The sequence below is a fragment of the Cinclus cinclus genome, chromosome 20 (assembly GCF_963662255.1).
Source record: "Cinclus cinclus chromosome 20, bCinCin1.1, whole genome shotgun sequence".
NCBI lineage: Eukaryota > Metazoa > Chordata > Aves > Passeriformes > Cinclidae > Cinclus > Cinclus cinclus.
The window spans coordinates 1,513,748-1,541,747 of NC_085065.1; the positions used below are offsets into that span (position 1 = coordinate 1,513,748).

At 56.7% G+C, this 28,000-nt stretch overlaps 3 protein-coding genes across 3 annotated transcripts; 1 reads left to right on the forward strand and 2 right to left on the reverse strand.

Annotated features, from left to right (window-relative positions):
• The first annotated feature begins 6,987 nt into the window (after window positions 1-6,987).
• On the forward strand, window positions 6,988-10,745 carry CCDC42 (coiled-coil domain containing 42). The gene is made up of 7 exons (XM_062506546.1): window positions 6,988-7,052; window positions 7,338-7,443; window positions 7,561-7,665; window positions 8,279-8,497; window positions 9,132-9,353; window positions 9,854-10,012; window positions 10,677-10,745. The coding sequence occupies exons 1-7, from the start codon at window positions 6,988-6,990 to the stop codon at window positions 10,743-10,745; spliced, it is 945 nt and encodes a 314-aa protein (XP_062362530.1).
• A 1,337-nt stretch (window positions 10,746-12,082) lies between these two features.
• On the reverse strand, window positions 12,083-23,786 carry LOC134052181 (bMERB domain-containing protein 1-like). Its single transcript, XM_062506493.1, has 6 exons — window positions 23,766-23,786; window positions 16,344-16,462; window positions 14,329-14,402; window positions 12,952-13,066; window positions 12,759-12,832; window positions 12,083-12,201 (listed from the first exon to the last, which is right to left on the reverse strand). Exons 1-6 carry the CDS (start codon window positions 23,784-23,786, stop codon window positions 12,083-12,085), a joined length of 522 nt encoding a protein of 173 aa, XP_062362477.1.
• Window positions 23,787-25,064: 1,278 nt separating this feature from the next.
• MFSD6L (major facilitator superfamily domain containing 6 like) lies at window positions 25,065-27,056 on the reverse strand. Its single transcript, XM_062506547.1, has one exon. The coding sequence runs from the start codon at window positions 27,054-27,056 to the stop codon at window positions 25,065-25,067; it is 1,992 nt and encodes a 663-aa protein (XP_062362531.1).
• Window positions 27,057-28,000: the final 944 nt, after the last annotated feature.

Genomic DNA, 28,000 nt, shown 5'->3' on the forward strand with positions numbered 1-28,000 from the left:
GTGCCAGCTCGGCCACCCCTGCCGGGTCCCCTCTGGCCCCGGCCCCTGCCCGCGCTTTTAAGGTGAGGGCCAGCGCCGGCTCCGGGGTTTATTTGGGGTAAATACAGCGAGGGTGGAGCAGCTCCGCTCCCGCATCGCCCCTTCCTGCCCCAGATCCGCGCCGAGCCCGGCTGGGGGCTGTAAACAGCCCGTGGGCTGAGATAACATCAAACAGCCACACGAGCAGTAAAAGAAGCCTTTATTTTGCCGAGGATAACCTTCGTGTTCCCGCTCCGGGACTCGCTCCCTGCGCAGCTCCCGGGGCAGGAGGTGCCGGGGGCTGAGGCGGGCGGGGGCTCCGGGGCCAGGCCTTGAGCGGGGACAGCCCGGCCCAGCGAGCGGGGCTGGCTCCGCTTCCCGCTGGGGCCACCCGGGGACCCGAGGAGAGGAGCTGCGAGCAGCAGGGCTGGGAAGCCGGGACAGATGGACGCTGAGGACAGGGGGACACCGGGGTGGCGGGGAGAAGCGACCCCCGGCTGCCCCCGCCGAGCGCTGTCGGGGCCGTGCCGGCCGCGGGTGAGCGGCGCTGCTCCAGCGCAGCCCCGGGGAAATTCGGGCGGTGCGGCCCCGCAGCCCCCGCGCCCCCCGGCTGCCGGCGGAGCTCAGGCTGCGGCTACTGCGGGCACGGCTGCGGGGCTCCAGCGTTCGCGGTCTGCCCCCGGGGAATGGTTGGTACCGATGGATTTTAGTCTCAGAACGCGCTGCAGAGCTGCGGACTGAGAGCTGTATTCATGGACACAAGAGCTGAGCTGGAGGAAAAGCAGCTTCCAGCAGAGGCTGGAGCCTCCAAAGAGGCTCCCAGGACATCGCCCCGGCCCGACAGCGCTGACGCAGAACTCGCAGCTCAGGCCACGCTTAGCGGGCACTTTTATAGGTATCCTAACATTTTAAAGGCTTTTTATTTGCCTTTTAAAACGGATTGTTTCTGTGGCGATAAGAGCAGCCGCAGGTTGTTCCTGACCTGCACCTGCAGCACCTCCCCGAGCATCCGCTGGCACCGCGGCCCTGCGGCATCTCCCGAGCAAGGGTCCCTGCTTGAGGACCCTCTGCTTTTCCTCACCTTCTCCGTGCTGTGCCAAATTCCTCAGCTGCAGCTCGGCTGTCCCGTCACCCCTCCCCGCCTTTGCCCCTGACAAGCGCGGAGCCCCCGGGAGTGGGGGCGAGGCTCAGCAAAGACCCCCGGGCTGTGCTGTGTGGGAGGGGGGCGAGTGGGTCTCCCAGTGGGAATTATCCTTATCCTTATCTCTTTATCCGCCCCGGAGCCTGTCCGGGCGGCTCTGCTCCACAGGCTGCTCCCAAAGGGGCAGTGACGGCCCCGGCCCCACTCCAGAGGCCCGGGGGGTCCGCATCCCGCACCCCGCACCCCGCTCTGCTCCTGGTGCCAGGGGCCGCTCCTTCTCTCTGCAGCTCCAAGCCTTTGCCCAGCTCTGGCAGCAGCGGCTCCCGCTGCCTTTCCAGGACCTTTTCGGCCGCCTTATCCTCATTTGCCTTCTCCAGGACAGCGGCCGCCTCTTCTGCCAGCCCGACGAGCTCTGAAACCTCCGGCACACGCTCTGGAGATGGAAGTGAATTAGGGACAGGGCGAAAGGAAATGTCACTTCATGCGTTTTTAATGGTGAAATATTAAATATGTAGAGGCCGTGGGGCTCCGGCTGAACAGCGCAGCCGAAAGCCATGAATGTTTGATGGCCACGGCAGCGGGATCAGCCCCGGGAATGGGGGAGCACAGCGGGGATCAGCCCAGGGAATGGGGGAGCACAGCGGGGATCAGCCCCCGGGAATGGCAATGTGCTGACGAGGATGTGCTCGTTATCGTTATCAATGTCGTTATCATTATCAATATTGTTATCATTATTTTTATATTGTGCCCCAGGCAGGGAGGGGGTTCAGCAGGGTTTGGGGCTGGGGTTTTGTATAGGGGTTCTCAGAAACCCCAAATCAGTAGGATTTGAGAGCAATATTTTCTCTGGCTTTGGAGGGTTTGGAGGTGCAGATCAAATTCCTGCTTTCAGGATGGTGAAGTGTCAGAATTGTACAGATACACCTCAACAACAGAAGACCAATAAAAAGATTGCTGCTCAATCTGTCTGTGTTTATAGAGGGCAAAGTTCTCTACTGCCATCGGTTGATACCTCTGAGGAGTCCAAGCCCCAAGGAGACGTGGGATTGGTGTTGTTTGGAGCCTTTCTGGGGCTGGAACTCTCCGGGCTGTGTTTTATGGAAACAATGCACGGGTGACTGACTTTTCCATAAAATCATTTGTCCCATGCCCTATGTTTTCCAACTTCCTTTAATCCATTAAGAGGTAAAGAGGAATATTTGGCAGTGTTTGATTCTACTCTAAACAAGTTTCCAACAACGAGCGAGGTGTTTTCATAACAGAAGTGCCTGTTGAGAAATCCACGGCTGAGCAGTCGCGTGTCCTGTGCCTCCTGATGTAATGCAGGAAAATGTCTTTGTACGATATTGGCCTTTTAGGGAGAATGTAAACAGGTTTTTATTTTTACAATTAGTATGGCTGAAAAACATCTTGCTTGTTGCTGAGCCAAAAATAGAGCACAAAATCTAAAATGGAACAAAAAAAAATCTTTAGGGAAAGATTAGAATCCAGTACTTACCATCTGTGAACTTTGCTCCATTGAGCTGATCTTAAAGCTTCCACTAGCTTCTTTTTTTTTTCTGTAATGGAAATGAAAACTTTTGTTGTCGCCCTGCAGTAGAAGCCAGCAGTGGAGGCTGGGTTCAGTGACTTTCTTGTGTCCCCTTTATGCTGTTCTGGGTCAGTTAAATGCAGTGTTCTCCATGTGGACATTTTTGGGATTGGTGGGAGCCACACAGGTGCTGTGTCCATAATACACAAACCACATTGGGCACAGACTTGGAATAATTCCCTTTTCCCTTTCATGAGTTAATTCCCAGAGAAGAGATAGGAGGAAAGGGGTAGCAACAACCCAGCCTTGTCCCTCAGCTGGTAGCCAGCTATGTAAAGCAAAAGGACTCTGCCATTTCCTCCTGCAGGGTGAATTCCCACCCCTTCCCAGTTGTCCCTGTGGGTCTGGTTTTCAGGGATACAGGCAGAGACAGCTCAGGGCCTGAATCTTGTACCAGAAAATCCAATTTTGCTCTCTTGTCTGAGCCTGGGCTGTGTGTGGGTCTGTGGGGAAGGGGCTTGGAAGAGGCTTGGAGAGAGCTTGGAAGGAGTTTGGAAGGATTAGTGGAGGGATCTTGGAAGGAGCTTGGAAGGATCTTGGAAGGAGCTTGGAAGGAGAATGGAGGGATCTTGGAAGGAGCTTGGAAGGATTAGTGGAGGGATCTTGGAAGGAGCATGGAGGGATCTTGGAAGGAGCTTGGAGGGATCTTGGAAGGAGTTTGGAAGGAGCATGGAAGGAGAATGGAGGGATCTTGGAAGGAGCTTGGAAGGAACTTGGAGGGATCTTGGAAGGAGTGTGGAAGGATCCTGGCAGGAGCTGGTGTCGGGCACGGAACCCCCAGGGTCTGTAGGGCTCAGCTGCTGCTCCCAGCTCCAGGTCCCTCTGAAATCCTTGCAGAGTCCTGGCCCAGCTTTGGGATTCCAGAGGTGGCAGAGCCCAGCCTGGAATGTGCCTGCAGCTGACACTCAGCTTTTCCCTGCATTAGAAAAATCAGCACCTGGAGTTTGATGAAGCTGAGCAGTGACACTTGCCTGGCTTGTGCTGCTTTTCCATATCTAATCCAGCCCTGATGTGACAGCCCACGGTGCCCAGGTCCTGTTCTTGCCAGCAGCCCTTCCTTTCATTAACCTTCCTGCACCACGGATCACATATTTATAGTCACAGGGCTATGAACTGGGCAGGAAACCAGCTCCCTTCCAAAGGCCTTTATTAAGGACAGCTCTGGGTAGGGCCCGAGGGGTCGCGCACACCACGGCAGCTCCCACCAGACGACCCAAAGGAGGAGGTGATCTCAGCTTTGTCTCTCAGCAGAGCTGGGGCTTCTGTCCTTCCAAGAGTCCCTGGAAAAACCAGTGTTGACCCTCGGTCTATGGTGTCATGGTGGTCAGGTGCTATTGAGGTCATGGTGACAAATCAAAGGCAACTCTGGTCAGCAATCTGATGTCCCTCACTTTCTCCCAGCCTGATAATGTTACTTTCAGCCTTTAATTTTACATTGGCTCATTGTTCTTGGGGTCTTTTTTGTTCCAAATGATGCTGGATGTCTCTAATTTGCATGTAGCCTTGGGCACACGGCCTCTTGGGAGCAGCAGGGGGATACCCGACGGAAGGGGGTATAGGTACAGGGTAGGTGGTGAAAGGGGTACAGGCTTCGACTGACAACCCATTTTAGAACACTAATATTTAACAATTGAACCTCAATCTTGAGACCTTAACATTTAACAATCAGACCTTTACAACATTAGCACATTAACATTTAACAAGTAAACCTTCAACAATTAAATACTCTTTTAACCAAGGACCTGTATTTGGGGATTCCATTCCCCACACCAGGGCCTGGGGCTGGGAGGTTTTCCCTGGAATTAAGCTGGTTTACGTTTGGTCACCACTCAGTGAGTTTTACATCCTTTGAAAGCTGCTCTGAAGCTGTTTCTGGGGTGCAGGGCTGTGCTTTAATGCTCTCAGGGTTGATCCCAAGTGACAACTGTGGGCAGGAAGCTCCATGGCTCAGGGACAGCATTCCTGCCCCTTCCGGCCTTAATTAAGGTGCCACTGGGATTTTCCAGGGAAAGGTTGTGCTGTTTGTGTGACTCCCCTTGAGCAGGGCCAGTTCCATCTCCTTTAATTGGGCTTTAATAACAATTCCAGTATCTTCTGCCCCCTTTTCTCCTTGGGAGAGATCTGTGCAGGTTGTTAGAACAGGGGCTTTAGTGGGGCAGGATTCCCAGGGTTTCACTCCCTTCCACAGGCAGGGGTGGGAAAAGCAACCAGGAATGTTGACTTTCTGGATTTGTAAGGAATCTTACATAGAAACAAGGAGAGGTGTGGAAAGAAGGCACTGGTATTTGACAGAAGGATTAATCACCTGGAAATGCTGATTGGGGTGTGTGTTTTGAAGCTTGAAGAAGAAAGTCAGACTTGTGAAATAAAATGTGGCTTAGAGCACCAGGCAGGCTCTGCTTTGGTGTTCAGGGCAGTTAAGGGAGATGCTGTGATTTAAAACAAGTGGGGTTTAGTCACTTTTAGCAAACATTGGTGTTTTTTTTTTTTTTTTTTTTTTTCTTCCAGACAAGTTCCCTTGAGCTGGAGTGCAGCACCCACGCTGCAGTGCCCAGGGAGAGGAGCTGCAGAGCTCTCGTGTGGGGGTGATTTTCCAGCAGTGCTGCTCCATCCCACGGCCAGGAGATGTCCCCAGCTCCCCAGGATTCCTCCAGGAGCTCCGGCCCGAGCTCTGGGCTGTGCTCGGCCACCCTTCAGTGCCAGCAGGGCCCTGACCCCTCCTGGCCCCTCTGTCCCTCCTGCCCCGGGCTTGGGCCACAGAGGCATGTCCAGCACGTGTGGGCACTGGGCAGCATCAGAGCATCTCCTGGAGAACAACTCCATTAAAAACTCCAGTAAAAACACCAAAACAACGGCAACATTCAAATTTAGGTGTTGGTGTAACTAAAAAATATCGAGCATTTGAGAGATCCTGAAAGTCCTCTCATTTCTTCTATTTGTGGAAGTGCTTTGGGAAAGAGCAAGCAAAAGTTTTATAAAGTCAGCAAATCTACCTCTTTAGATATTTATATGCTATAGATTTTATTTTATATATGTTATGCATTGTCTATAAAGCTATATAACATATAATCTATTGTATATTATTATATACTCATATAAATCAACATTTTTAGTATATTTTAACATTAGTATTTGTTATATCAATATCAATATTATAGTATTTCTTAAGGGGAGGTATTGAAAAAGCAGTTTGGGAAGTTTTTATATTTTCAGTATTTCAAGGCTTGTGGTGGCTGTTCTTTAAACAGATATCATGAACAGGAGGTGCTGTGAAGGATCCAGGAGCTCGTCCTGGTGGGACGAGGAGCAGTGGGGATAGGGACAGTCACAAGAGTGGGTTTTGTGCCCAAAAATGCTCCCTGCAGTTGCCAAAGGGGTTGGAGCACTATAAACCCTCTGTTGCAGCTGCTGCTGCAGGCCCCGTGCCCTTCTCAGAGATCACAGAACTGCTCTGGGCTCAGCCAGGGGGGAAGCCAGGGCTGGCAGGGAGCATTAGAGCTGAAATGCCCCAGGAAGCAGCAATTCAAGGGCTGCATCATCCCTGGGTTCCCCCAGCTGGCCCATGAGTCCCACTCCTTCCTTTTGGGGGGTCCTTGGTCACAGGCCCTCTTTTGAGGGAGAAATTAACTCCATTAAAAACCAATCAGCTGATTTTTGGCAAATGGGAAAGCTTAGCTTGCCCCAGAGAAGGAGCCCTGGGCAGAGTAGTGCTCAGCCCTCCCTGAGGATGGGCTCTGGGCTTTGGGAAAGGAGTCTGGGAGTGCTGGGACAGGGGGACCTGTCTTCTAGGGGCCCTGACAGACCCCCAGGGCAACAGAGAGCACAGGGCACAAGGGCAAGATGTGGGCAGAGGAAGAAGCAGAGAAGATGAATGAATAAAAAAAGGGAATGAAAAAATTCCAGGTCGTAGACGCAGTGGTCAATCCCCCTGATGCCAAGGGGTTCACAGGAGTTGTCACAGTGCTGGGAGCAGCCACTTGATGTGTCACAGTGCCCATTGTGACAGGAGCTGTCACAATGGGTGGAGGAGCCTCTGGAGCTGTCAGAATGCCGAGTAGCCACTGGAGTTCTCACAATGACTGGAGGAGCCACAGTGTCTCTCTCTGGGATTAAGAGTAGCCACAGGGCTTGTCCTGGTGGACTGGAGTAGCCTCAGGGCTTGTGCAGGTGTTGCAGTAGCCTCTGGGCTGCCAGAGGAGGGGCCAGGCCAGCAGCAGGACGAGCTGTGGCCGCAGTGATGGCGCACAAGAACTTGAGCTATTACCGGGGGCAGTACAAGGACAGGCTCCTGCCCTTGCTCAGGTGAGGGGCTCCTCCATCCACTCCCCCAGTGTCTCCTCCCTCCTTCCCCTGCCGTGACAAGCTCCCGTCCCTTATCCATTCCCTCCTGTACCTCCCTTTCCCTGCTCCATCGTCCCCCGGAGCTGCCCTGGCCATGCAGGGGAGGGCTGGGGAGACCACGCTGCCAGAGGGGTTCTGAGGTAGGGCTGGGGTCCTGTCCACACCTGGGACACAGTCCAGCTCCCAGAGCAATCCAGCACCCTGCCAGGAACCGGAGGCAGTGTGACCTCAGGAAATGTGTGGCAGGGAGCTCCGGGCGACAGAGGAAGACTCCACGAACTCGTTTATCTGCATGATGAAGAAGATGAAAGAAGTGCGACTGATGGAGAAGGTTGTGGAAGAGACAGAGGAGGTGAGGAAGCTGGGAGGGTGCTGGGACATGGCTGTGGGTGCTTTGGAGGGTGGCAGGAGCAGGCAGGGAGTGACTCCGGCTGTGGCAGCCGTGTCACCCTCGCTCTGGTGCTGCTAGGCCTTTGCAGAGAGGATGGAGGCCATTGCTGAGCAGTGGAGGGACCTGCACGCCAGGAGGGCCCAGCTGAAAGCCCACGTGGTGACATGTGGGACAACTGTAAAGGTACACCTGGCGCACCTGATACTCCTGGCACACCTGGCACACTGCCCCTGCTCAGCCACAGCACCAACTCCTCTCCCCTGGGAACAGTCTTGGGTCAGCACTCCCAGCCAAGCCTCCCCGGGGCTGGAGCTGTGAAGAACAGGGATTTGTACACTGGGTAGGAGAGTGCTTATCCTGGGATCTCCAGGGAAGGCTCTCAGCCCTGTCCTCGCCCTGGGATCTCCAGGGAAGGCTCTCAGCCCTGTCCTTGCCCTGGGATCTCCAGGGAAGGATCTCAGCCCTGTTCTTGCCCTGGGATCTCCCAGGGAAGGCTCTCGGCCCTGTTCTGTCCCTGGGATCTCCAGGGAAGGCTCTCAGCCCTGTCCCCACTGCAGACCCCCAGCCATATTCTAGGGACAGGTGAAGGAGTTCTGAAAGGCACAGACCCACTCCAGGTGCTGTCCCCTGGCCAAAGGGACAATACAAGAGGGGTGGCCCTGGGAACAGGGAAGGGGAATGGTCCCAGGGTGCCACAGTACTGGGGTCTCCTCCCAGTGCCCTTGAGTACCCAGCTCCACCTTCCATTGCCTTCCTTCCCCTCGGGCTGTGTGTGCTGCTGGGAAAACCTCACCAGGAGAATGAAAGGCTGCGAACCCAAGCTCTGAAGAAAGCCAAAGAAGAGAAAGAGAAGAATACAAAAAAGGAAAGTGAGCTCTTGAGGGCTAGGAAGGAACTGGAAGCTCTCAGAAAACAGCACCAGAAACTCTCCAAAAAATTGCTGAAGTACTCCCTGTTCAAGAGGTACCTGGAGGATGTGGTGGAGAATTCACAGGTGAGCTTGGATGTGGCTCAGGTAGGGCCTTACCTGGCTTTGAACCAGAGGGCATGAGGCAAGGCTGGGGAAATTTACACTTGATCAAACCCAGAGAGTCCAGGTGGGATAGGAAGGGTTCCCCTGCAACCAAGTTGGGTCAAAGAGAGCAGTGAGAGGAGAGGAGAACCAGAACAGATGAAGGATTGAGAAAACTGAACAAAAACCCTGAAATGGGGTGAAAGCTCAGTGCTGAGGGGAACAGTGTGTCACCATTCCAGGTGTCACCATCTCAGGTCACACTGATGGTTCAGGAGGGGTGAAAACCGCCCAGGAATGGGACCCAGGCAGTTGTCAGCCTCCTCTCCAGGATGCTGGGACATCTCCCCATTCATCCCTCGTGTTCCTGCTGCCTCCCAGGGCCTGGGGACATGGACCTGTTGTATTTCACCCAGCACTGCTCCTCTGGGGCACAGCTGTGACACCTGCCCTGTGCCACTGCCAGTTCCAGGCCTGGCACTGGGATGTGCCAGGGGATGTGGCTGTGCTCAGGGATCTGCAGGGACAATGGAGAAGGGAAGATCTTCCAGCTGGGGTGCCATGGCCCTGCTCAGGGCAGGAGAACCCAGGGAGGGGAGGGCAGGATATCACTGACCCCCAGGACCCTGTGCTGCAGTTCCGGGATGTCGAGGACGTCATTTCCTACTACAAGGCCCTGGTGAGGACACGCAAGGACCTGCTGCAGTCCCAGTGGTGGCACCGACAGCTGATGGAGCAGGGCAAGGTCCTGCAGCAGCAGATCAGGGCAGAGAAGGAAGCTGAGATGCTTCAGTGCAAGAATGACCTGGTGCAGCTCAAAGAATCATTTGACCGGGCTCAAGGCAACATCCGGCAGTGGGTAAGGAGCTGTGGGGTGGGCAGGGGAGCTCTCCAAGGCCTGGTGGAGTCAGGACTGGCCGCTGGCTCCTCCTGCAGCCAGGTGCTCATGGCAGGGCCCAGCAGCAGTTTGTGGTGGGAGGAGATGCCTGATCCCATCCCTCCAGGAGGGAGGAGGGAGAGCCCAGGTGTGGAGCAGGTTTGTCGTCAGGAAGAGCTGGAAGCAGCAGCAGGTCTGGGAGGTGACAGTGGCAGTGGCAGTGCTGCTGCAGGGGATGTGTACCTGTTGTGGGGAGGTCACGGGGCTGGCAGGGAGGACATGCCAGGGTGAGCGCTGCAGGAGCTCCAGTTTGGCTGGGCTGGATTTGCTCCTGGATCTGCTCCCACTACACTGGGCTAAACCAGCTCCAGCCCTGAGCAAGGCTGGGTTCTTCAAGCCCAAATGAGGGTGGAATTCAGAGTCTCCAAGCTGGGGTCCCGGTGCTGAAGCAGCTTTGCCAGGACGTGTCTCATGTCCCCCAGGAGGATCGCTGGGCTGAGGTCCAGGACAGGGCTGCCAGGAAGGCCACGGAGCTGAAGTCCCTCAACATGGCCATCCAGAGCCTCTTCCAGGCCGCCAGCGCACGGCTCCAGCCAAAGGACAGGGTGGCAGCTGGGGACAGCCACAGGCAGCTGGACACGGTACAGCCAGGGCAGAGCCTGCTCCCTGCCCAGGAAAAGCAGCAGGAATGGCTCTCCCAAGCCGAGGGGGAGCCCCCAGGTCCAACACAGCCCCCCTTCTCCTCTGGGGTCCCAGCCTGGGGAGTGGCAAAATCCAAAAGCCAAAAGGCAAAGCTGTTTCTTCCCAGCAGGTGGAGCAGGGAGTGGGGCCCTATGGGGCAGAAGGGGCCAGGCAGGGACAGGGGTGCAGGGATGCAGGGGTGCAGGGGTTCTGGGGTACAGGGGTGAAGGGATGCAGGGATGCAGGAGTTCAGGGGTGCAGGGATGCAAGTGTGCAGGGGTTTGGGGGTGCAGGAATGCAGAGGTGCAGGTGTTTGCAGGGATGCAGGGACTCGGGTGCGGGGGTTCAGGAGTTCAGGGATGCAGGGGTGCATAGTTTCAGGGGTGCATAGTTGGAGGGGTGCAGGAGTTCGGGGGTGCAGGAGTTCGGGGGTGCAGTAATACAGACCCAGCCATGGCCAGGGTTCGGTTTCATTCCCCCACCGAGACACATTCGGGTGCTGCACGTGATTTCTTGTCCTGTCACCTAACCTGGGGACATCTGCCCTCCGAGAGGGGCAGGCTGTCCCTCTGCTTCCTGCCTTTATTCCTGCCCTGACCCCTCCCTCTCCTTTTCCCACCCTAGATCCAGCAGTTCATCTACGACCTCCAGGACTTCACGGAGGACATGAAGGAGTGCAGCCAACATCTGTGAAAACCTGCCCTGCCAGCGAGGGAGCAGCAGGATGGGCAGAAAAAGGAAAGGACGAGAGAACCCTGCAGATATTGAAGACTAAAAAAATAGCAAATAATTTAAGGCATCTCCTCATTTCTGCTGATCTTCTGTGCCCTCCTGTGAGCTCAAATACTCAGAAGCAGAAGAGAGAGGAAAGCAGGAGGCAGTGAGCCCTGCATGGCTCTCAGGGGTCCCAAAGGTCTCACAGAGGCACTGATGGTGCCACCAAAAGCTGCAGCCTGCTCTGGAAAAGTCCGCTCCTGACTCATCCCAGAGCGCAGAGGATGCTGTGCCTTTGTGCCCTTGCATCTCATCTCAGCTGAGACCTTTCCAAAGGGACAGGATCATCCACACCCCTCTGGAGAGGTGACTCAGCTGTCCCCTCCCTGGCCAACAATGGCCACCCTGTCACCCACGTGGGTGCCTCTCAGTGGTGGCAGGAGGGGAGACCTCATGGGACAGGAACAGTTGTGCCCCACCCTGTGAGGGACAGTTGGGGACACAACTGTACCCTGCTCTGTGAGGGATGGCTGGGGATATGGCTGTCCTCAGGGGCTAGTGGAGGACACTGAGGGTCCAAAAGTGAAATGTGAGTCAGAGCCAGAAATGGAAGGATTGGGATCTTGCTGCAGCAGCAGGAACTGCTCTGGGCACCCCAGGGAACTCCAAAGCCCAGCCTGACTGTTTAGGATCAGGTTTCTGTTCCTCTTTACCCATCCTGCTGTGTCACAGCTGAGCCATCTCCTAAAACGGTCCCAGGTCAGGAAAACACCTAGGGAGATTCCACCAGACATTTATTGGTTTGGGTTGAGATCAATGCACATGAAGCAGTGTCACTCCTGTGGGCTGGGCACCTTTCCCAGCACTTCCAGCAGCTCCATGTGCCCAGGGGAGCAGCCTGAGCCTTCTACAGGAGCAGTCTCAGAGCCACAGGTGGGACACACAGACAGACCCTGCCCATCCTCCTGCTTGCACCAGCTCTGCTTCCAGCCCAGGCTGCTTCCAAGTCTGGAACCCAGGACTCCCTCAGCCCAACCAAATTCACTGGCTGGGTCACTCACTGTGCCAGTAAGGCCCTGGAAAGGCAGGACAGAGAGAAGCCTTTGGGGTGTGTGGATAAAGCAAATCCTGTGGGCCAAGCAAAGCAGCCTGGAGAGTCTCTGGAGGAGCAGGGAGGGAGTAGCCCAGGATGAGGTTGGCTCCAGGATAGGGTCAGCTTCAGGATGAGATCAGCTCCAGGATGGGATCAGCCCATCCCAGGTTCCCAGGATGTGCCCCTACCATGGCCTTGTCCTGTGCCAGGGGCTAGCAATGCCCTACATGACGGAACAGGTGAAGCCACAGCACTCCTTGAGCAGGGTCAGGCCTGTCTTGCTCATGTAGGGAGCTGAGGTTTGCTGTCCCCTCGATGTCATCTTCTTCTCTCTGACAGGAGCTGTGGAAAGAGGAATTTGGGTCTGCCTGGGGACCAGGGCACAGCTTGGAGCTGCTGCTTAGAGCTCTTCTGGGGCTGCTGCTGACCCCTCAGAGTCACAGCTCCTGCACCACGAAGACACTGCCCTGGGTGCTCTGGGGTGTCCCCAGGGCTGGGAATGCCTCCCAGCACCCTGGGGGGGGGGGGGGGGGTGACAGAGCCCAGGGAAGGGGGTGGCCGTCATCTGAGGATGTGGTGTCCATCCTGCATCCACCTGAGGTGTGAGCCAGTGTTAAAGGGCCACATGAAGGCTGCCAGCTCTAAAAGAGCCCCTCCCCAGCCCCGTTCTCATAAGACATGGTGGGAAATGCCAGGAGGGAAAGGGATTCTGAACATCTGTTCCAATTCCCAGCGTTCCCATAATGTGACCTCGAGCACCAGCATTCCCCTGATCCATTTCCCCACCCTCCTCCAGGTTAGCCAGTCCCAGGCAGTAAAATCTTGGAGACAGAATGCTTGGGAAAGGGGATAAATGCCAGGGAGGTTCAGTGCAAGGAATAATCCCCATCAGCACCCACTTGCTCTCTGGAGGGAGCTTTTGGAGAGCTTGTTCTGCAGGAACTCAGCCATTTCCTTGTCTTCTTCCCTTTCCCTGTGACAAAGAGCTCAGTTACTACTCGGGAAAGGAGCAGCAAGGCCTCCAGGAGCTCTGAGAAGGCAGGACACAGTCCTGCACCGTCCCCAGCACACACAGTAGGTGACACCAGCTACCTGAGCCTCTCAAACTCCACGTCATCCACCAGGAAATCCCGTGTTTCCACCAGCTTGTGGATCTGCTGCACCAGCTCCTCTTCCCTCTGCTTCTCCTCGTTGGATTTCTGGTTCTCTGCAGCACAGGGAGCACATTCCACACCCTCCAGGGGCCATCCCCCCCCACCAAGGCCAGGCCTGCTCTGATATCTGCTCAACTCTGAGCACAGGGGCAAAGCCAACCCAAAAGGAGCAGCTGGATCCAGGCTCTGGCTGCTCAATAAGCAGGAATATCATCCCAACGCCCTGGCTGCAGGTGACAGCTCTCCTGGGACTCTCCCACTCCCTGAACTAGTGCAGACTCACCTGGGCACGGTCTCTGAGCCACCCCCACCTGCCTGCTGGTATAGAGCTGCTTCAAGTGGCATTTGGCTGCCACACCAAAGGGGAGCACCAGGCTGTGCCCAAGCACCGGCTATTTGGGGTTAATTAACACCGGCTATTTGCAGTTAATGAACAACCTGCAATCTTGAGGAAGAACCTGTCAGGGATAAGGTCCCACTGGACAAACACTGCCCCTTTCTCCCCCCAGCTGATGTCAGAGCCCATCATGGTCATGGTGAGGATCTGAATCATTAAAGGCACCTTGGCTAGGGACATTTCAAGCTCCAGCCTTGGCTGGGCTCTGAGTAAGCACTGACGTGTTCCTGTCTTTATCCAAACCCAAGGCTGCCGTGGCTGTCTCACAAGAACGGGGACGTGCAGGATTTTTCCAGCACAGACTGGTCTGAGTCAACTTAAAAAGAAGACAAAAAGAGTAGAATTTCTGCTCTCAGCTGAGTCTGGGAGTGCTGAAAAGGCAAGAAATGAAAGCCCAAAGCAGATGAAGGAAAGCCAGGCTCATTTCTCCAGTAGCAGAAAAGAACAATTTATCTCTGCTCTGAGCCATGGTTTAAGGAAAGTCTTGGATAATGAACTGGAAGGTGTTAGAAATAGAAGCCCCCATGAGATTTGGGTCTGTTTTGCAAGGAGCTCCTGTTTTTACAGCAGGATGCTCTCCTCCCCAGCTGAGCCTCCATCTGGATGCTGAGCCAGGTCTATTGAAGTGAGCAGAACCTGAGTATTAAGCAGCACTTGGGCTTTGCCTCTATGCTGAAGGTTCCCAGGCACAGGCAGCACGGTGGCACGGTGGCACCTGACAGGGTCACACTGGGCTCTGGGATAACCCAGGGCACAGCACTCAGGAGGTGCCTGGGGACACAGCTGTGCACAGCTGGGCCCTGCCTGCCCCTGGCTGCTCTGCCACACCTCCACGGGGCCTGGGGAGTGCAGAACCCTCGGGGAGTGCAGAACCCTCAGGGAGTGCAGAACCCACACAGAGCTGGCTCAAAGCCTTACCTGGCAGGACCAGGAGTTTCTGGAGCTCTGTTTTCAGCCGGCTGATTTCCTTACAAAGCTGGATGTCGTCCATCCTGTGGAGACACAAACGGAACCTCTAGGGGGAAAACTGGGAGAGAGGAGGTTAAAAACCCCCAGAGTAACACCCAGCCAGTGCCTGTGGTGGGGATCCCAGATTTCCCTGCCTTCCCATGGGAAATGCCAGCTCACTTCATCCCAGAGCTTTTCTTTGGCACTGGTTGTTGGCAGAGAGAAAGTTTCATCACCTTAATGATAACAAAGCCTTATCAAAACCTGGCCCATCCACCAGGCAAGAGCTGCTGTGCTCCTCCTGGTCTCAGAAAATAATCTCCAAAGAGCAAATCCCAAAAAGAAGTGGAAGCTGCTGCCATAGAGAAAGATCTTTTTTATCCCACCTTCCTGCAGAGTTAAATAAAGATAGAAACATGAAATGTAACAGAGAGGGTGTGCAGAGCACTAGGTGGGGCACAGGGACAGCAGAGATTGCTGGAGACACATTGATTAAAATGAACGGTCAGATGAGAGCCGGATGATTGTTGCATTTAAATGGAAATTAGTTCTGGAAAACTGATAGGGAGAATAAAAGATAATAAATTCTATTTGCAATTAAAATTAGGAGGGGTTGCAGGGATAAGCATCCAGGAGGCTCCTGCTGGGGCTAGGATTGTTTCTATCCCTGCTGGTGACACCTGTGGCAGTGTCAGCCGGAGCTGGGTGTCCCTGGCTGGCCCCAGGGAGCATTGAGGGACTAGGGTGGAGCTGAATCTCCCACAGGAACCCCAGTCCTTTCCTTTTGCCCTGTAAAGAAGTGTTTGGTGCCTCACTGTTTTGCAGAGCACAGACACCTCAGAAATGTTGTAATGTTTTAGTCTGACATTTCCAGCAAGGAGCAAACACTGTTTTTTATTGAGGCCACTGCTCTGTTCAGTTGCACATCCCAGGAGTTTTCCATCTCTCTGAGCCCTGCAGTGCAACCACCCTGACCATCACGTTTCCCCTCACTGGGGAATCAAAAAAGCCTTGCAGGCCCTGTTTCCCACCTCTCTAAGCCTGTCCTGCAGAGCCCAGCTCTGGGATACCCCCTTCTCTGGCAGCAGACCCAGGAAGCTCCTCAGCCTTCCCAGCCTCACTCCTGGGCCCTGCAGAGCGGAGGTGGAGTTCCCACAACACCCAAAGCCTCATATCCAGGCAATCCTGGAATGTCCCACATTCACCCACAGAATTGTTTTTGCAGCTAAGCCCACCCTGAGGTTTCTTCAGGAGACTTCCCTTTGGTTTCCAAGGGATTAACCAAACAAAGGGTTAAGGAAACATGGGAGCTGGGAGCTTTGACAGCACCCGAGAGGATCAGGTACTGTTGCCATGGAAAGCCTTCAAGACCTACACTTTTGATGGCTCCCAAAAATCCTTTTCAACATCAAGTTTAGGGGGAACTGGGCCTCGAAGGGACTCCAAATCTGAACCTCTGAAGCAGCTCCAAGCTTGCACTCACACGGGATTCAGCCAGGGATTTCCAGGTGGAGGGTCCCTCAGTGCAGGGACCGGTGGGGACCCAGTCACACCCAAAAGGCAGCACAGAAAATGCTTCAGCCCAGGGAAAGCCACCTTTGCCAAAATCCCAGTTTGTGCTGAGTTGGCAGGGTGGGATCTGAGGGTTGGGCTAACTACAGCCCTTTAGTGAGATTACAAAGCCTAATTAACCCAAACTATGGAAAACTAGTCAGCCTTTTCCTCCAAACACGTGAAACCTCCTGATAGACCCATGGAAATCATCGTGTATCCTCCCAGGTGCTGGTGGACACTATTGCAACACAGGTCCGAAAGGTCTGGAAAATTTAATTCCAAAACTTCTTTGATTACTGAAATAGAAGCAAGGTGGGAAACAGCCTCAGCCCTGCTCATCCCCGGGGCCTGAGCTGTGCTTGGCTGGGCAGGACGAGATGCTGGGGTGTCCCTGGGAGGGGAGCAGCACAGGAGGGGAGACAGGGACTCACATGTAGCGCAGCTCTGACTCCCTGCGCACCAGGATCTCCCGGATCCGCTCGATCCTGAAGAGCTCTCCCTCAATGTCATCGATGGTGGTGGTGGAGTCAGCCATGGACACGATCTCAGCCTCTGGAAAAGGAATGGGAGCCACCTGAGGCAGCAGGAGACCAGCAGAGACCTCGGGGCAGCCTTGGGAATAGCAGCACTTCCCCTGCTCCCAGCAGTGTTCCGGGCTCTGTGCTGGGAGAAAGCCCCACATTCCCAGGGGTCTCCCCCTCCCCAAGCAGCAGGAGGCCAAGGGAGCTGGAAACTGCTGGAGGGAAGGATGGGAATGTCTGTTTCTTTTTCCAGAGCCATGGAAGCCTCCAGCATGTCCAGCACAGAGACCTGAGCCTGCCCAGCCCCCTCCTCCTGCATGAGCAGGAGCAGCAAAGCTCAGAGCTGAGGAGTCGCAGGGGTGAAATTCCTGCTGCTTCTCCCCCTCCATCACACGCTGGATGAACGCCCCCCATCCTTCCCAGCCTACTGGGGTGGAGCCCCCCTGTTCAGCTCCCTCACCCTCTGCAGGGCTGAGAATCACATCCAACCCCCACCTGGGGAAACTGAGGCAGGGAAAGGGGGGTCACCTGCTCAGGGCAAGAGGCAGGAGCTTCACAGCAAAATGTGTGATAAAGGGGCTGTAATTTCTGTTTTAGAGGGATGGACGGGATGAAAGCCCATCCGCCTCCATCCGTGGCTCTGGCCAGCAGCTCTGCCTCCCTCTCTGTGACTCACACACAATTCCCACTCGTTTGCTCCAGGCTGTCCCATCAATCTCCTTGTGGGTGCTGTGTGGATCCCATAGTGAATCCCAGCCAATATTATGGGAATAGCTGAGGATTTGCTCCAGGCCAGCTCCCATCCTGGTCTGGCTCTCAGGCACGACACTCAGCCTGTGACCAGTGCCAGGCAGCAGCGCCTCCATCACATCCCAGCTAATGTGACATTCCTGGGGTGTGCGGGGACAGGGGCTGCAGCAGAGCCAGGATGGGGGAGAACATTCCAAACCCTTCCAAACACCACACCAGGGGCTACGTCTTCTTCCTTTGAATCTTCCCAGGACATATCTCTCTCTGAAGTTCTGTCTTCCTGCAACCCTGGGGCTTTCCCCATCCGAGGAGAGCTCAGCCATGGAGCTGCTCCAGGAGCAGGATTTTCCAGGCAGGGATGTTGGGACATATCAAGGTGTGTAGTCTGGGCATTCCAAGCAGGAGCCAGGCCAGTGCTGAGGGTCATAGGGCAGGAAGAGACAGCCTCTAGAGCACAAGACCAAACACTCTGCACTTTCAGCCCTCTCCCCATTATGTAATAGTGCTCGGGAAATCATTCCCAGAGTGGGACATACTTCCAAGACTTCCAGCAGGGAAGGTTTATTGTGTAAATCCCATGGTTTGGATTCATGTGAGTTGTTTGAAGAGTTTTTGCTGTTTCTGGCTTGGAAACTCATGAGGATTTCTCAGAGGTTGTCTCCCTCTCCCCAGACTGGAAGACCACACTCAGCTGATGCCAGGGCTTGGCTCCACCCTCATTCCCTGTTCCCGGAGCCTCAGGATGCTCCCAGGAGCCAGGGTTTGATCAGGACAGACAGACCCCTGGGATGGGCAGGGTGTGAGGCTGGATGAGCCCTCCAGCCTTCCTGCCCCGGGCTCTGCACAACCCCCTCCCTTCACCTCGTTGCCAAGGGATCGGCCTGCGGCTGCTACAGCATCACAATGCGGTTGCTAAGGGACCAGAGTGCGGTTGCTAGGGGACCAGGATGCTGAGATCCCTCATCCCAAGCATTCTTGGGCTCTGCTACCCCAAAGCTCCTCTGGCCTGGGATATTTTGCTGCAGATTCACCCAGCTGAGCAGCTGGGGACAGCCCCAGAGGCCCATGGCAGATGCTGGCAGATGTGCAGGTACCAGCACAGCTGGAGGGGCAGGTGGCACAGCTGAGATGTGCCTGTGGGCAGCCAGTCCCTGGGGGTGTATCTCAGCTCAGCCCCAGAGCTGTCACCAAGAGCTGCATTGCTGGGTCCCCTCAGTGCCCAGGCAGAGGTGACAAGGCCCATGGCCATCCCAACGTGCCAATAAACACAGAGACAGATAAACCCAGAGCTTCCTGCAGCCTCCATCCCCAGGGACACACCAAGCAGCCCCGGGAGCACGGGGCTGGGTCTGAGGAGGGGGACAGTCACTCCTGGCCTGCCCTGCCCTGCTGGGGAATAACCCGGAATGTCTCTGATCCCTGCTGGCATAAGTTTTGGGCTGAGGTTCTCAGCCAGGTATTACCCAGGGGAGAGTGTCAGGGTTTGGAACAGCTGTCAGCATCCCTCCCTCTCATCCCAGAATGTCATTGGCACAATCATTCCAGGGGAGAGAGGTGATTCCTTGCCTGTGTAGGCAAAGGGAGGAGGTGGCAGGGCTGAATTGCTTTCCCTCACTTGCAGCAGGAGGCTGGGATGTAATTCCAGCACCCGGGCATTGGCCACAAGGGCAGGAAAGCTCCTGGCTCAGCTCTGGGATGGCTCCCATCAGGTGTGGCTGGCACGACCCTGCCCTCACACACTGCTCTGAAGTCACCTTTCTGTTGGATGCTTATCAAGCCAGGAGTGTTCTGTGACATGGGGACAGTGGAAAGGTCACAGCACAGCCCAGCCAGGGCTGGAGGGCTCAGCTGGAGGGTGCAAGCCCTTGGCTGTGCCTTCAGGTGCTGTGGTCAGGTCCTGGCACTCTGCATCCCTCAGGAATTCCAGGGAACTGCTCTCCAAAGCAGTCGGTGCTAGACAAGAAGCTCTGACAGGACCTTCATATCCCTGGAACTTCTGAATTCAGAGCAGAAGCAGAGGGAGGGCAATGCCAGGAGAAAACGCCTGGAAAATTAAGCCCACAGGCCCTGGAAGGGAGCACCTGGAGAAGGGGACACCCAAGGCAGGGTGTTCATTAAAGCTGGGATCAAGCCCACAATCCAAATCTCTCTTTGGGGACAGACAGGGTTGGCCCCACGTGTAGGCACACTGCCCACGGGTCCCTCTACTCCTACAGCTCTTCTACAGCAGCACAGCCATACACAGAACCCCACCCCCTCCTCCCGGAAAACCCCACAGTGCCTGAGCCAAAGGGATCCTGCCTGGCACCATTTCAGCCTGGCAAACCAAGGAGGGGGAGAAAGCTTTGACAGAACTTTGCAGATGCTCTAATCATCACACCCGGCCCAGGGAGGGGCCTCCACTAATGAGTGTAATAGCCAGAGACTTCCATTCCTGATGGTTTGGGGAAAACATTTGGACAGCCAGCAGCAAGCCTGGGATGAGTCACCACAGCCAACAGTGCAGGGTGAGTTTCAAGCAATTTTCTTCATGACTGAAGTTGGGAAATCGATTGACAGCGCCCTGTGGAGGGGACAGAGCTCTTTATGGGGGCACCATCCCAAGAAGCCTCTAACTGAGCCGTGTGTTTTCCTCTGCTCCTGACAGCAGCAACAGGCAATAGGGACAGGGACGTCCAGGCCATACCCTGAGTCCAGTCCCTGGCCCACCCCGATGTCACCCAGCTTTTGGAGCAGAGGACCCGGGTGACAAAGGTACTCAGAGCCCCACGGGAGGTGTGGGGGAGGATACACTCTGCCAGGAAAGACACAAACGAAAAGAACCAAAACTTCCCACAGCTCAGCCAGGAGCTGAGCAGCTTCGTGGGCACCACACACCCCTCAAGCAGTATCCAGCAGGATGCTGAAGTCGGCTGGTCCCTCCTCCCCTGCCTCTCTAGCTGCCTGTCCCTGCCTCACTGTGTGCAAGGGGCTAAGAGGGAGCAAGGTGGGGCGGGGAAGGGGAGAATTCGGAGGGGTGGCAGAGCAGAGGGATTGCAGCGCCTCCCCTCCGCACAGCCCATCACTGCGACTCTTCTTCCCAGCCCAAGGTCGAGGGCTCTGCTCAAGGCAATTCCCCCTCTCGGCATCCCCCGCTCTTCTCACCCGGGGTCCTACTGGAGGGACTGGTCAGAGAGAGGCAAAGGCGATGAAGGACAGGGCTGCCACTCCTGCGCCCTGGTCACAGCCGTGCCCAGGGCCGCGCACGGCAGCAGCAGCGAGATGTGACCGCGCTCCCCCGGTGTCCCTCCAGACATCCCGACTGCAGCCACCCTTCCTCCCACCCAGCCCGTTCTCGCCTTCTCGCCGTCCTTTCTCCCCCCAGCCACTCCATCCATCCATCCATCCATCCATCCATCCATCCATCCATCCATCCATCCATCCATCCATCCATCATCCATCCCTCCTTCTCCCCCACCCCCGATGGCCGCTGCGCGGGGCTCTGGCGGTGCCAGTGCCGGTCCGGGGACCCCCGGCTGGGCTCCATTTGGTGGGTGAAGCCGCCGATTCCCCGCCAGCTCCCGGGGCTCGGGTGCCCGGATTGTCCCGAAACCTCGGAGGCGGGGGAAGTTGGGTTCGGGCGGTGCCGATGCAGGTCCCGTCCCGGTGCTGCCTCGCTCACCTGGCCCCGCGCCGGCCGGCGGCCACCGGGTGGATTCCATGGATCCGTACCGGGGAGAAGCGCGGCTGCCCTCCATCCGCAGCCCAGCGCGCTGTGCTCCGCCGGGGCGGGGGCTCCCGCCGCTCTTCTGCACCGATCCCGCTGCTCCCACCGCACCGCTCCGGCTGCTCCCACCGCTCCGGCTGCTCCCACCGCTCCGGCTGCTCCCACCGCTCCCTTCGCACTGATCCCGCTGCTCCCGCCGCTTCCGCTGCTCCCGCCGATCCTGCTGCTCCTTTCGCTCCCTCCGCTCCGCCCGGGCGGGGGCTCTCACTGATTCCGCTGCTCCGACCCCACGGCTCCTCTCCGCCGGGGCGGGGGCTCCCGCCGCTCCCTCCGTTCCCACTGTTCCCACCGCCCCTTCCCTCCGAGTCCCCGCCTGCAGCCCCCGCACCCCCGCAGCTTCACCTGGCTCATGCCCCGGGGCTCTTCCCGTCCCCTTTCGAGCCCTTTCGTCCCCAAATGCGCAGCATCGGCACCGACGGTGACAGCGGGGTCCAGGCTCTGGGGGACACGGGGATGGGACATGGGGTGCCGGAGGTGAGGCACAGCACCCAACAGCCCCCCGAAGCCTCTGCTGAGCCAGGGCAGCTGTTCTTTCTGGTAGAAACAACTTTTCCCCGTGGAAAAACCCGATAGCGAGACTTTGAACCATGCTCCGAGGGCTGAAATCCGGCACGGTGGCAACAGCCACCCCAGCAGGACCCTGGTGGCCCTTCCTCTCTCCGGCCGGGACAGCAATGACCAGGGCCACTGTCCTGGAGGCTGGGCCCAGTAAACGTCACGGGAAGGTGGGGATGGATGTGGGTTGCGAATCCCCCTGCTCACAGGGGTTTGTGTTCCCGGAGCACTTGGCTGTGCTTCACAGCTGTGGAGGGACACACCTCAACACCCCCTTCTCCAAAACACACGGAAGGGACACACAAGTGTCCTCTGCTGGACACTTCTCAGCCAGGAGGTGCCTGTAGGTAACACTGATGTCCCTGTTCACAGCTCCAAGGGCTCAGGGACACCCCAGCTCGGCCAGGCAGCTCAGGGACACTTTGGGAAATTCCACTGGCTGGAGAACACGGACACAGTGACACCTGGGAGGGGTCTGGGGGATCAGCCCCTGCCCAGAACCAGCCCATGGGCTCTGCTAGCAGCCCTCCAGCCAGTGAAACACAAACCTGAGCAAAATCTTGGCATTACCTCCAACAGCCAAAGAGGAGCTCCCGGCTTTTGATCCAGTCAAGTGATTTGAAGCAGAACACGTGCCAGAGACATGGTGCTTCATTCTTTGCGGGTAACTGTGGAACACAGCAAGGAGGCAAAAATTTAAGAGCCTCTGTGTAAAAACAGTGGGGAAAGGACACGGGAGCTGCTGTTTTGGGATGGAAATGCAGCAGCAGCACCTTGCTCCAGAACTCTGAAAATGCAGGAGCACCTCTCCCAGCAGCACAAAGCCAGGAGGCCATGGAGATGGACTATAAACTGGAATGGTGATCCTTGACAAACAGGGAGTTCCAGTATTCCAGGGAATTGCTCAGAAATGTCCTGGGTTTGTAAGGAGCTGCCGAGCTCCCAGCTGAGACACAGGGCCACCCCAGGTTTGGTTTGGGTGTTTGGATGTGCAAAGAGGAGAGCCATGAAGTGGCTGCCTCTCAGGTCATTAAATGATGAGCACCCACCAGCCCTGGAACCAGCGGGTCTGCAGTGACTCACCTTGTTTTGGTCGCTCGGAAGTGCAGAGAAAATTAACCTGTAAATATTTTAAACAGTTTTTCAGGCAAATACTCTCCAAGATGACTTTCTCTGTGAGCGGCCAGGTCTGCTGCTGCAGGCTGAATTTGACTTTAATGCTTTTTATATGCTCACATTATCCCTAATAAAAGCACGGGAGTAAATCAGACAGTCCAGAGTCACCCAGAGTCAGGATAAAATCCACACACCATTGGATCTGCTGGATTGGATGCAACCCTTTCGGGCAAATCCGCTGTGCAGAGGGAAGTGCAAATCAGGGACAGGAGCAGCCTGGGCTTCCTCCCTCTCCGGGTCCTGGAATTGTGAGCCCGAAGAGTTTCAATGGAATCTTCCCCTGCTCCTTCTTAGGGAGATGTGCTTGTCCTATGAACCGGCAGGATTTAAGGGAATGCCCACAGCTGAATATTAGTGTAATAATCTTGCACAATAAGGTTTTGGGGTTTTTTTTAAGACTTTTAGATTTTTAAGATCAATCCATTAAACACACTCGGTGCTGATTCAGGGAAGTCATCCCTCTCCACAGCACCAGGACGGACAGACACCTGTCACTGCAAGGCGTCTCCTTGTGAAACTGGAATCTATCAGCTGCTGCTGTGCTGGGGCGGATGAAAAGGGCACAGCTCACCCAGGTAATCGGCTTCTGACGAGGGCAGCGCTCTCTGCTTCTCTGAAGCAGCAGCTGCATTTCAAACCATTCCAGCTCTTTCTGTGCCTCTCACAAAGGCTCTGGATGTGCTGCGTGCAGGGATGAGCCTGTCTGCAGGCAGATCCCCCATTAACATGCTTTGTTCCTCAGGTATTGCACAATAAGACGGGGAGAAATTCTTGACATCAAAATTGCTCCACTCGTGCTTGAATTCCTGGGTGAAAATAACATCTTAATAAAAAGTTCCAGCTATTCTTGGCACGGGGACAATTCTATCTATAGAACCATTCCAGCAGCGCATTGTGCTGGCTGAGGATCGGTGCCAGGAAGAGAGGGAGCTAATTACCCTGAAAGCATCTGATGCGCAGATAATGCGGGATCGATGCATACACAGAAAGGAATTATCGCTCGGGAGTCCTTCCCTTGTCTCCAGCGCTTCCTGCCGAGCCCACAACACGGCAGGGTGACACACTGCCTGGCCATTTGCATATGCCCTATTAAATATGCATTCCATAAATATTCTGCTTGTTACAGCTGCCTGTCTCGGGGCTGTTGAGCCTCTCAGGCAGATGTTACTAAAATCCATCCCTCTGCACAGGAATGTCCTGACCAAGGAGTACCTGATCAAATGACAGCAGGCTTTGCTGGTGGCTGAAGGGACTCCAAGGCTCATTTAAACCCCATTTAAGACCTTTTGATGATTTCACACAACCGATTTTTTATTGATAAATAAAATTTCCAGCCCCTCTCCAGGAGGAAATCTGTGCCTTGGAGGTGAAGGCAGGGCAGGTAAGGGAGGCTTAAGCCAGGAATGGGTTAAAAGAGGAAGGCTGGAAACCAGTGACTTCCAGCTGGGAATAACGCGGAACAACTCAGTGTGCAGGAGGTCCCCTGGCGTGGACCGAGTGTCCCTCTCTGCTTGTGCACCTGTGCCCAGGTGTTGCTTTGGGGTCGCCTGGTTAGTGAGGGACAGACACAAACTCCCCTTTCTCTTTCTGGGCTTGTGGCTGTCCCTGCCTGGGAGCAGCCCCGCTCAGGGTCCAAGAGACCCAGGCAGGATCAGCTTCCAGCAGTGCCAGGCTGGACGGATATCCCATCCCGCCCTCCGGAAATTCCCAGCCCGTAGAAGTGACACCAGTCGGGAGGCTCGGCTGCTTCCTGTCACCTGGAATGCCGGGGACACCTTAAATCACCACCAGGAAGTGCCCAGGTGGGCCGGGCCAGCCGCTGGCTCTGCGCACACCGGGAGGGTTTTCCCAGCAGATTCCAAGCAGGAGCTCACTAAAATCACGGAACAAGACACGGCAGAAAGCCTGTGGCAAAACCTTCTTTTACAAATGAACCAGTTTTTTATTCGCATCCCTTACAAAGTGCAAAGAGTTCACAGCCACCTTGAAAGAGTTCTGTGTGTTGGCATCATGTCAGTAATTTCCATTTGGTTGTGTCACAGCTCGGGTCACAACTGTCACTCACAGCCTCAGCAGCAGCTCTGGCAGCAACAACCCAAGTTTGGTTTTTGACTAAAAACTCAGCTGCCTTATTTTTAACCAATGTACACCTGAAATATCCTTTTGGGACTTTGGAAGCAAAATTATCAAGTTAAAAAGGAAATATTACAAAAAAGGTAGGATATAAGAAAATAAGATTTACAGGTTTGTTTGGGATTTTTTTAAATAAAAATCTCTCCTGTCAGATATAGGCTGTATATATTTAGCACTTTAGAATTGCTGGTGATTTCTGGATATTATCATCATACCAGGTTCCCCTTCCACCCCACAGAGTTAGGTACAGATTATTTGATCCCCTGCTGCTGTATCCAATTCCTGTTAAAGCTCTCATCCTTCATAGCCTTTACCAGCCAGTCCTTCTCGTTCTCCTCCTCCGAGTCACTCATTTCACTGGAATCAGCAGCCAGGAGTCGGGAATAATTAATTTTTCTCTGCCGGGGCAATCTGGATTGGACAATCACGACGAAGAGGACCCATAGCCCGAGCCCCGCGCAGCTGGCCTGGAACAGGACTGCCAGCCCGAAGCGCTGCACCACAAACCCGCCCGCGAAGCTGCCCAGGCCGGCTCCTCCCGCGCAGAGCCCCCCGAGCAGGGCGTGCAGGGCACGCTCCGTGCCCGGCGTGGCGATGTCCCCCACCGTCCCCTGCAGCCGCCACCGCAGCGCCCCGCTGCTGAGGGCGGACAGCGCCTGCACGGGGAGCGCTGCCCACGGAGCGCGGAGCAGGGAATAGCTCAGGAGCTGCGCTGCCAGCACGGCCAGGCTCAGCAGCTCCAGCCTGCTGCCCGCCAGCGCCCGCAGCAGCTGCCCCCTGAGCGGGTGAATGGCCAGCTCCGCCAGCGGGCCCAGCGCCACCCAGAGCCCCATGAGGAGCTCGTTGCTGCCCTGGTCCTGCAGCTGCCACAGGAGGAAGTTGTGCTCGACGGAGCCGGCAGCACCCGTGAGGAACACGGTGCCCGCGAACAGCAGCGCCCGGCCGTCCCCCCGCAGCAGGGACAGCGCTTTGGCCAGCCCGGGAGAACGGGCGCTTTTCCTGGGAACGTGGCCGGGGAAGAAGACGCCGACCATCAGGGAGAGCATCACCAGGACAGCGTAGCCGTAGAAGTGCACGGCGGGGCGGGGGATGGAGCCGCCGAGGGAGCAATCCAGCTGATCCACCAGCACGGACACGCCGAACGCTCCGGCGGCCGCGCCCGCGGAGCCCCACAGCCACAGCCGCCCGTACCTGTCCGTGGTGTCCACAAAGTCCAGGTACTCGTAGACATTCTCATCCATGGCCCATTCCAGGGAAGTGGCCAACAGCTCCCAAAGCACCACAGCGCCCAAGACCATGAGAAAAACCTGGTATTCTCTGTTCTGGGAGATGCTCTGCACTGCCTCGGAGTTGACATCTCGGGAGTCTGGAAGGTTTTCAGACACGTGGGCATCTCCAACAGCGGGAAGAGCTGTTTTAAGCAAAGCTGGCTCATTACTCTCAGTAGCATTTAGGCTTTCCTCAGCATTACCGGCTAGATCGGTTGCAGCAGAGCCGGGAGTTTCCTCCTGAAGCCCAGGGAAGGGAGGTCCGTAGGATGCCGGCCCTTCTGGTTCGGGTGTCTGCTGATCAATGCCTTTCTCTGTCCAGCCAGAGGGACCGTCCAAGGAGCCTTTTCCCTTCGGATCACTTTCCCCAACCTCTCTGCCGCGTTCCTGAGGCGCACCTGTCATGCCCAAGAACACCTGGGAGGTTGAACTGCCCATAGAGGGCTTCCTGCTCGCTGCCAACGCGTCGGCAGCTGTTGTCCCCGTTCCCCATGGCACAGCTCTCGTGTGCGTCAGAGCGCTGGAGTTTAACGCTCCATAAGTGCTCCTGCCGGGGCCGCGCACCGGGCCGGGCACTGCCGTGAGCATCGGCACGAACAGAGTGGAAGGGAGCGCGGGGGGCAGCGGGGAGGGCAGGGAGCCGGGCAGGCCGAGCTGCAGGCTGCTGCCGCAGCCCGTGCGCCCCGTGCCCCCCGCGGGCGGGACGAGGGTGAGCGCTAGGCTGGCCCCTGCCGAGCCCAGCACCGACCCTGCCAGCAGCAGCCGCCCGGCGCGGCCCCGCGGGCAGCACAGGGGCACGGCGAGCGCCGCCAGCTGCCGGGCCGCGGCCGCGGCCCCCACGAGCGGAGCGGGCAGCCCCAGCAGCCGCAGGTAGAGCGGCAGGAAGGGCACGGCACAGCCCCGGCCCGCGCCCTGCAGCAGCCGGAACAGCGCGGCCAGCGCCAGGGCCCGGCCCACGTCCCAGCGCTCGCTCATGGCCCCCGCCGCATGTCCTCACCCGCCGCCGCCACCGCCGCCGCCACCGCCACCGCCACCGCCGCTGGCCCCGCTCCGGGAGGAGCGGCCGCACCTGCGGCACCGGGACGGCCCCAGGACGGCCTCACCCGCCCCGCCCCGCGCCGGGGGATGGCGGGGGCGCAGTGCCGCCTGCGGACCGGCCCGGGAATGGCCCGGGACTGACACGGAAATGGCGCGGGACTGAGACGGGAATGGCCCGGTACAGGCGTGGGAATGGCCCGGGACTGGCACAGGAATGGCCTGGGACTGGCACAGGAATGGCCCGGTACAGGCACGGGAATGGCCCGGTACAGGCGTGGGAATGGCCCGGGACTGGCACAGGAATGGCCTGGGACTGGCACAGGAATGGCCCGGTACAGGCACGGGAATGGCCCGGTACAGGCGTGGGAATGGCCCAGGACTGACACGGAAATGCCTCGGTACAGGTACAGGCGTGGCCTGGGACCGACACGGGAATGGCCCGGTACTGACAAAGGAATAGCCTGGTCCAGGATCCCGGGATGGCTCGGGCTGGAAGGAGTCGCAGTGATCATCCAGCCCAATGCCCCCACGTGAGCCGGGGAGCGGCTGCTGTGGCTCAGCTGGGCTTGGAGGGGACCGGCCCCAGGCTCACCCTCATCCCAGCCCACTGGGGAGCGGGGGACACAGACGGGAACTGCATGGAACGGGATTGTGTCCAGGTGGAATATTCTGGAATATCTGCAGTGAGGACACTCCTCACCCTCTCTGGACAATCGGTTCAGGGCTCGATCACTGCGCAAGGAACAAATGAATCCCAGGTTCAGGTGGAATTCCTGGGCATCTGTTCCCCAGCCACGGGCAAACACACAACGACAACCAACTGGCAATTTCAGCTTGGGTTTGTCTTAATTCCTTTCAATTGGCATTAAAAGGATTGCACC